This window comes from Cyprinus carpio, chromosome B11 (assembly GCF_018340385.1).
Source record: "Cyprinus carpio isolate SPL01 chromosome B11, ASM1834038v1, whole genome shotgun sequence".
Taxonomy (NCBI): Eukaryota; Metazoa; Chordata; class Actinopteri; order Cypriniformes; family Cyprinidae; genus Cyprinus; species Cyprinus carpio.
In genome coordinates this window covers 20943924-20953326 of record NC_056607.1, presented here as the reverse complement: position 1 = coordinate 20953326, position 9403 = coordinate 20943924, and the positions used below count along the sequence as shown (strand labels likewise).

At 39.0% G+C, this 9403-nt stretch overlaps 1 protein-coding gene across 1 annotated transcript in view; it reads right to left on the bottom strand.

Annotated features, from left to right (window-relative positions):
* Positions 1-7434: 7434 nt before the first annotated feature.
* LOC109071954 (microtubule-associated serine/threonine-protein kinase 3-like) overlaps positions 7435-9403 on the bottom strand; it is a 43740-nt gene continuing 41771 nt past the window's right edge. Inside the window, exon 30 of the mRNA XM_042734509.1 lies at positions 7435-9146. Within this exon, the coding sequence (XP_042590443.1) occupies positions 8152-9146 (995 nt within the window). The 3' untranslated portion in view covers positions 7435-8151. The remainder of the gene's footprint in view (positions 9147-9403) is intronic.

Sequence of the window (9403 nt, the reverse complement as noted above, 5' to 3'; positions counted from 1 at the left end):
ATCTTCTTTATTTATTAACAACAAGCTTATTCATTAAGTAATGCTAATACATCCAGCACACAGTTAGCATAAAATGGCAACGCTATTTAAACTCAACAAAAATGGCAGATATGTAACTATATTTCAAAACGTGGTGTAGTGTTTAAACAACAAAATATATGTAGCATTGGAAAAAACAGTTCAATAAATCACAAAATTAAGATTTCATTCGCTGTCGTCTGTGAAGTTCAAATGTGTCTCTCTGTTGAAGCAAGCGGTCTAAGATTTGACCAGCTTCATCAAAAAATCGTTCTATCTTTCCAATATTCTGTGCAGATAAAATTCGGGCCACAACCGCTGAGGCAATAGCCTGTGATTGGCAGGTGTTATGGACCACGCGGTGTCTGACCTTCCTACCGGGTTCAATGATTAAGAATCCTGCCTTTACCGGAGGACCTTGCGTGGTGGACCGTTCTCTTACGTTCTGCCTCAAGTACGCGGTGTAGAGCTGCATTATCCTCGCCAACCCCGTTCGGTACGACAAACGCAACGATTCGGCCGTGCCTTTAGGTACGGACGCCAAACGAATCCCATGAATCCTCATGTGCAGGTGGATGGCTGCTCCATTGATCCACTGCTTAATGCTATAGGTGTTCAGCTGATGATCCACAGTCAAGCTCTCATAGAGGTCGAACAGAGCGTATTTCAGCTTCTGATCATAGAGTTCAGTTAGTTCTCCCATTTCATCTATGTCATTGGCCCTCTCAGACACCAGTTTGAGGTACTCACTTGCAATGCTGCCGATTTCCGAAGAGTTATCTAATCCAAATGGCTTCCTAAAGGGGTCCGTGGTAGCGCCATCCCTCTGACCGACAATACTGGACACTAGAGCGTCTAAAAGGAAAGATAAAGCGAGAGCCACAACTCCAACACCTCCATAAGATACGTTGGTGCTCTGTCCAAAAATAGAGGTGAGGTTGGTGTCGAAAGCCGCCAGCTGGTCTGTGGTCAAGCTTTGCTGGACGGCTGCGTACTGCAGGTTGAGCGCAGTGCTGGAATTGAGCGACAGGAGGTTTGCCACCGTCCCATCAAGGGTGATGTCAGGGAGGATCCCACTGTCCTGGGCCACCCTGTAAATGCTGTCTATAGTTGCTGGAGATGGAGTGCAGGGATGATTTCCCATGATTAAATGCTTTATTCTGGTCGTCTTAGTAGGTCAACCATGAAGAAGGACTTGTGCAGTGGAACTCGGAGATGATGTTTTGAAATGGCCAAAGTACATGGTTTTAGTCCATACAAAAGCAAACAGTGTGACAGGCCAGGTTAAACATTGACAGATTCAAAAATGTGAATCTGGTAACCTAACTAAATGATCCAACAAGTAGAAACAGACTTTTTTTAGCATGTGTGGGCCAATATGTCCCTGTGTTGGAAACGCTAAATTAATTAAAAATAAATGTTTCAAGGGGTGGTTTTTGCAGAGATAATATTAAAGAACCATTTTTAGCTCATTAAAGAACCTTTCAGCAATAAGTTCTTAAAAGAACCATTTTTCTTAGTGTGAAAAACATTGTAACATTCTGAAGAAACTTTTGTGGAATGGAAAGGTTCAATAGATGTTAAAGGTTCCTCATGGAACCACCAATGCCAATAAAGAACTTTAATTTTTTTTTTTTTTTTTTTTTTTTTTAGAAGTGAAGGTTAAATGTGGATGGTATCTCTCTGTCATGGAATATATGTTTAAAAAAAACTAGGTAACAACATCCTAATTCCCCAAAATCTCTAAATCAACTAGTAGATGTTTTTATACATAGATGACATTCAACTGGAGACTTCAAAAATTATATTCTAAGACGATCAGAAGCAGTATTAAAGGTAAATGGTGGTAAAACATGTTGATCATAAGTGCAATATCGCCCTGTACCGGCTGTGATTAGGCCACAGGTCAAGTGGCATAAGTAAGCTCAGCCATGTTGATATAGAGCCATATCGCATCGCTATAAGAGTGATATTGTTTTTATATAACAGTTTGATGGCATAAGCATATAAATAAATAGGAAACAACAATGGAGTCTATCTGTGAGGAACTACTTCCTACCAGAACAGATTCTCAAGTTGACAGTTTAAATGCTTGTTTACACAGAACGCGGGCAGTGAAATGTGGAAAAACAGGGTCTTCAGATAAATATTTTGAGTGCTGCAAAGCGCGTTTATACAGGAAAAACTTTGGAAAAGTAGCGCAATGGAATGTAAAAACACGTTTGGTGTGAATGGCCCCTAACAGTTGAGCGCAAGAGTTACGAATTCGACCATTACTTTTAGACCTAGTAACGAAGTAGCACCAAGTTGCTTATTTGAAGTTGAAAGCCTATTGTATTATTTAGAGTACTGTATACAGGTCCTTCTCAAAAAATTAGCATATTGTGAAAAAGTTCATTATTTTCCATAATGTAATGATAAAAATTAAACTTTCATATATTTTAGATTCATTGCACAACAACTGAAATATTTCAGGTCTTTTATTGTTTTAAAACTGATGATTTTGGCATGCAGCTCATGAAAACCCAAAATTCCTATCTCAAAAAATTAGCATATTTCATCCGACCAATAAAAGAAAAGTGTTTTTAATACAAAAAAAAGTCAATCTTCAAGTAATTATGTTCAGTTATGCACTCAATACTTGGTCGGGAATCCTTTTGCAGAAATGACTGCTTCAATGTGGCGTGGCATGGAGGCAATCAGCCTGTGGCACTGCTGAGGTGTTATGGAGGCCCAGGATGCTTCGATAGCGGCCTTAAGCTCATCCAGTGTTGGGTCTTGCGTCTCTCAACTTTCTCTTCACAATATCCCACAGATTCTCTATCAGCGGCAGCATGTATATAAACCACGCGGTATTAAAGAGACACCTCGCACAATGGGTCCTAGTAAAGTAGTTTACAAATGTGTCCGCTGCAGCTCGGTATATTGCAGCAATTGAAGACATTAGAAGACATGTTTGCCGGTAAGAGTTTTATAGTAAAATATAGCATATCACCATGATGATGTAGTTGTTTATATTTTTAACTTCATTGCAAGGCAAGTTTATTTATACCAAATTTATACACAGTGGTAATGAAGTGCTTTACAAAAAATGAGAATGATAATTAATACAAGGTATTTAAAAAATCAAGAACTAGAAATAAAATAATTTAAATTAGAATTGATTAGCTACCAGGAGATAAAATAGATGTGTTTTTTCAGTCAGAATTTGGTAAGATGTTCTCTTTCATTCTGGACGGCAAGGGCAGTGACTGTAACATCGAGGGTACTTTGCAGCAGGGGCGGCGTTAGGGGTGGGCTAAGGGGGCTGGAGCCCCGAATGTTTTCAGTAAAGCCCCGAATGTTTTTTATTACCAACATGCATCAATGAGTTTTCATGCCCAATAAAGTCATTTATATTAGAATTTAATTAAATAAATAAATAAATATCTCTCGACTCTCACGTCTACAGTGTCTGTCAATTTACGCGTTGTCATTCACACCCGACAAAAAACCGCCCACTGAGTCTAGTGCTTCTGACTGACATGTAAACTGGCCAACCATCGATGAGCGTCTGTACGATCCAGCCAATGATATGAGATCTTTTGGAGCCAGGCGGTTTGTTGGCGTGTAGTATTTTACTAGATCAATTTATTTGAAAATTAAAATGGATATTTGAAAATTCTTCAAAAGAATAACCAACACTTGAACGCCAAGAAAACAACAGCTTCAGGTATCTGTAACTTTTAATCATAGTATTATATTTCTTTTTCGGTTTTAAATTGTGTCTGATTTAACGTTACATTTTGAACATCTAACACTTAACGGTTGCGCAGCACAGTCTTTAGGACACACACACACAGAGAGCGGTTATAATGTTTGTTTAGCACGGTCTGTGGCAGACTTTTCGTGTCAGGGCAACAATTCAATAAACAAGATAATAAAAAAAAGACATATTTCGCAAAGGAAAATGGTTCCAAACAAAGCATGTTGTTGTGCTCTGCAGCAACACACAGCGGTGTTTTACTGAATAAATTTGCTTGAATAAATGATTCACTGACCCATTCATAAAAACAGTTGCTTACTTTTTTTTCTGAATGAATCATCTGTTTCGAACGAATCCATCGATTAAATGACTGACCGACTCACCCATTAAGGCAGTGGCTTACCGCCACCTAGTGGCAAAGTACCATTCTAATTTTTTTCATAATTTCATATTTTTTGTATTCCAAGATGCATTTCAGTGGCTTGAGTATTCCGTATCCAGAAATTCTGCATTCTGCTTTCTTGTCGTCTCTTTGGCAAGCATCATATCCGAAACAGCAAAGACACACATTAACAAGTGCAAGTTTCTCCAACTGGAAAAGAGCTTTAGAATCATTCATAGAGCATGAACAAAGTAGCATTCATAAGGCTTCCATGACATGCTGGAAGAGCTACAAAACAGCTGAAACACATGGAGATATGAATGATGCACAGACTTCAGTAGAGGGGTAAGGTTTATCTGCCAGACTGAATAACTTGAATCTGTTTACTGTAATGCATAAACACAGAGATAAAGTCCTTTGACCGGTATATCTTTGTAGAGTAAGAGTATGTCAGTGCACTGCTTAATGTTTGCTTCTTATCCCCTGTTCTACCAGGACAAGTGTAGCCAGTCAGGCTTGATTGGAAAAGAAAAGAAAACAGAGACAGAGACAAAAAAAAAAAAGCGAGATAGAGACACAACATCAGCATATGTGTCAGGATACAAGGGATAAACTTTAAATAAAATGTTTTAAATTTGTTTTTGTATATTTTAAACAAGGTAAATCTTTCTGATTTATTAAAATAAAAAGTCACATACATGGATTTTTCTGGGCTAAGCCCCGGATCTCCACTCACCCTAGAACCGCCCCTGCTTTGCAGTATTAAACAAGTATTTATATCAATATCATCAGGCTCCGAAAATTCTTCAAAAAGAACACAGAGAATGGCCTTCTCAGCTGCCATAGTTGCAACGCTTGCGTCATCACAACAGGGTGTTCAACACGCCACCGTTTCCGTTTAAAAAACGTTTTGCAACGTTTTGTCGGGGCTGAACGCAGCCCAGATCGATACGTCACAGCATGACCTCCTATCTGAATTAAAAGAATATAAATTTAAAACTGCAGCACTGCAGGTAAGTGGAATAGATTGTGTTTTTACATTTTAGGTGTATTATTATTGTTTGTGTTGAATTTAATGTTTTTAAGAATTTAAGACAGATCATGATGTCATATCACGACTTGTTGCAGCATCCAAACGAATTTAGCATTCTTTAAGTGTAGTGCAACCAGGCCAGAGTTCACCAAGCTTGAACTTTGAAACACAGCGAAATATAAAACTTTTCACACAGGCTTGCGTTTCCGGTCTGACGAATCCGCATGCATATAAATGGAAGTCAATGGAACAAAAAGTGCAGTGTGACTGCCCCTTTACGAAGTGAAGCGCCATCTAATGGCTTAACACTGTACGGTAACACACACACACCTTTTCTCAATACTAAATGTTAATAAATACTACGACTATTATTTATATACAGCCGAATCACAGCCAAGCTGATATAAAGCCATATCGCAATCTTACTTAAACTGCTCATTTATAAAATGCTTTTTTAAAAGAAAAACAAGTCACAATATTCCCTCTTAACCAGTGAATGGTTTATTACAAAACATCATCAGACAAACAGTTATAACATTAAAAAATATTTATAAAAATTATTTTTTCTTTTACAAACACATACCAATAATCAGTAAGTCTTGACAATATCTGGAAAAGTGGAAGAAACCAGCAGCACACCAGGATATATAGTTGATGGATTTCCAGTGCTGTGAAGCTCTAGTGTGAATGTAAGAGCAGATAGTGACCCCGTCTTGTCTGAACACGATCCACACGACAAACACTTCATCCACTAAAGTCTGTGATTACAGAGGGATAAAAGGTCACAACAGGGTCTGCATAATGTGATATGATTAGAAAGATTACTGTAATTCCAAAGCTCGGTTATACTTGACCATTAAACACATATTGCACTCAGGATGCCATGCCAACGTGCACTGTGTATTCACTGAACATGCAGCATGCAATTGGTCGGCTGACAGGCGGAAAAATACGGCCTATTAAAATTTACACAAACTGGTCTTACGTTTACAGTAGCCTGATGCAAAACACGTTACACAGAGGTCGCAATAACCATAAACCTCAAAAACGTAACAAATGTTGAACTTGTGCTGTCCTATATAAAGACCTGACTGACTGACAGCATCCAGTTGACTGTTGCACCTTCTCATGCAATAAAAATACTGTCCATTAGATTCAAATAACAACATATTCAGCTTAGAAAAAGTGTTTTGGAGAAGAGTCATGCATATGAACACAAAAACGTCCAGTCTGACTTGTGCAACGTTAGAGAGATTTGCCTATTAACAATGACATAAACTGAACTTTAAAACCATAATCTAACTAAAGCCTCCACCCACTGACTGTCTGCACACATTTGTAATCAAGTTAAAAACAGGCCATACAGCTCCCTTCGCACAGTAGAAATCCAAATATATAAAAATGTAAACATTATTCCAAGTACAAAAGCTTGTGAGGACTCCCGACAGGCCAACGGTCCATGGAAAACTCGTGATAACGTAGTTTGTTACGCAGTGATTTCTCGTAAGAGCACACGCGAATCAAGTTCTAGTTAGTATGAGATGTGTGACTGCATGCTTTAGTTTTTTTTTAACAATATTTCAAAGGTGTCCGTGAGCCCATTCATCTTAGCACCTGTGAATATTTGAGTTTTTTTTAGGTTGCAGGTAAACTTAACATGCAACGCTGGGTGAAAAAAAAAAAAAACATACAGAAAGAATAAAGGAAAATTAAAGACATGCATTAAAAAAAATTGCACAGAAAGAATATTTAAGAAAAATGAAAGACATGCATTAAAAAAAAAAATTGTGGGAACTGTGAAAATATCATGCAAAGTTGGGTGAAAAAAAAAATTCCAGAAAGAATATTTAAGGAAAATTAAAGACGTGCATTAAAAAAAAAAAAAAGTTGGAACTGTGATAACATGCAAAGTTGGGTGAAAAAAAATGTCCAGAAAGAATATTTAAGGAAACTTCGAGACCATAATTGTGGGAATTGTGAAAATATACCTCAAAATTGAACGGATGACATTTGGATTTTGGATGTTAATTTAAAGAATACATTTTATAAACTTAAAAATGTAATTTATGTAGCACAGAGTGTCAGGAAAGGAATTTAAAGGGATAGTTCACCCAAAAATGAAAACTATCTTGTACTCACCCCCATGACATTCCAAACCTGTCTTGAGTTTATTTTGTTGAACATAACAGATAATATTTTAAAAAAAACACATAAAAACATTTTTTTTTCCACACACACCCACATAATATAAAAAAAAAAATGAAATCAAATGGGGACCTTCTTCAAAATATCTTTTGGAATTCTTGAAGAAGAGTAAATGGCAGAATTTTTTATTTTTAGGTGAAGTATCTCTGTAGTTTAAAATATTTTAAATCTAAATTCACTTTAAAAAACAAACCAAAAAAGGACAAATATAATGGTTAAGAACTGTCCTTTTTTGTTTGATGCATGAAATCCACAAATACACTGTACTGTTTTTTTTTGGACACCTCGACCAAAATGTCAAGTAACTTGAAGCACAAATGTTCAGCACAACAGAGCCCTTTTTTCCTTCGCATGTATCATTTCAAATGCTCTGGAAATGCTTTGAAATTATAAAATAATATATATGACGAGGCCCATATGACAATTCCATTCAATTGCTTTTAAAATCACAAAGTTGGTGCAAAAATGAAAAGCTCTTGGGAGGTTGAAATGAATTCGATGCATTTGCACATTTTCATAGAAAATCATTCAATTTCCCCCCTCAACAGGTTCACAGAAGGTGAGAAAAACGTACTAGCAACCGTTAAGTTTTCTTTTTGGCCAACAGTATGTCTCCAGTGTATATTATAAATAAAAAAGCATAAATATTCCCTGCATAAGACTAGCTTACTTCCATTTACACAATAATAAAATACTCCACTTGGTAATCTGCGTGGCAACAAACATCTCAGTGGGTGCGCTGAGAAGCCTGCGGATATGTAACAGTCTTCAGTCATTTATTTCTCTATCAGTTTGTGTTTTTCTGGACTCTGATGCATTTCCGGCTTCGCTGTCTTGGGCTTCGTGCGCAGCTGCTGAGGAGTGTGGGTCGTCTTTGTTGGCACGATCGCCCCGATTCACAATTTCCTCGTCCTCTTCCTCGTCTTCATCCGAGCAAAGCCTCCAGTCATCTGCTTCCTCGCTCTCTGATCCTTGCACGGCGATCTGGGGAACCAGCGGATTCCTTCTCGCCATGCACTCCTCCTCCGACTGCGTGTCGCCTATCATCTGCTTGGGCCGTGTGCCAGTGGATGCAGGCGTCTGAGGGGGCATCTGAGGAGCCCTGTCATCCGGCTCGTCAAAGCTCACCTCCTGCACGGCTTCTTGTTTCTTGAAGGAATCTCGACGTTCGCAGAGATTCAGCTTGCGCATTACGACCATCTGCTCCATGCGCTCGCCGGGCCAGTCCCTCAATCTCTGGGCGCATAGATACCCACCCAGCCTGCTGTGATCCGCAATGTATGTGGCACCACAGGCCCCCTCAGCCTCGGCTTCTCCTGTGACGTCAACCTCGCAGTGCGGGACCTCCAGCGTGTGTCTGCGGGTTGTGTGGGGCTTTTTGTCAGCGAATAAAGCCCCCGAGAGTTTCTCGGCAGACTGGACTCTCTTTAGCAGAGGGGAACGTGGAGGTTCTGCACTCCGGGGTCGGACCACGTGCCTAATGATGGTGGGGGGCGACAGGGTCTTGCCGTGGAAGGAGTGGAGGGTTTTGGAGATGCTGGGTAAGGGAGAGGGGGAGCGCTGAGGGGACAGGGCCTGCGGTGAGGAGGTGCAGGCCAGAGGTGAGGGTGGGATACTGCTGGTGGACTTGCGTCTCCCCACTTTAGTGTAGCGCTGGTTGCTGAGTTTAGACCCGAGGCCGTGCAGAGAGCTGGGCCGCATTTGGACGGCCGGTGAACTGGGAGAGCTGGAGCACGGAGAGGCGTTCTGGGGCAGGCTGGTATCTGAACGGATGGCAATGTTTTATGACAATTTGTAACAAAATGCAATATATACTATACAACCTTTTTTGGCGTTTTGTAATAAGAGTAAGTGAACTAAAAATGATGTGCATAATATTAAATATTTCTTCAATATAAAGAGAAATATTTAGAAAAAGAAAGATATTTAAAAATATATTTTTTTAAATAGTTCAACATTCCTAAATTTGAAAATAAACAAAACAAAATCTGCATATTACAATAAACAATATTCAACAAAC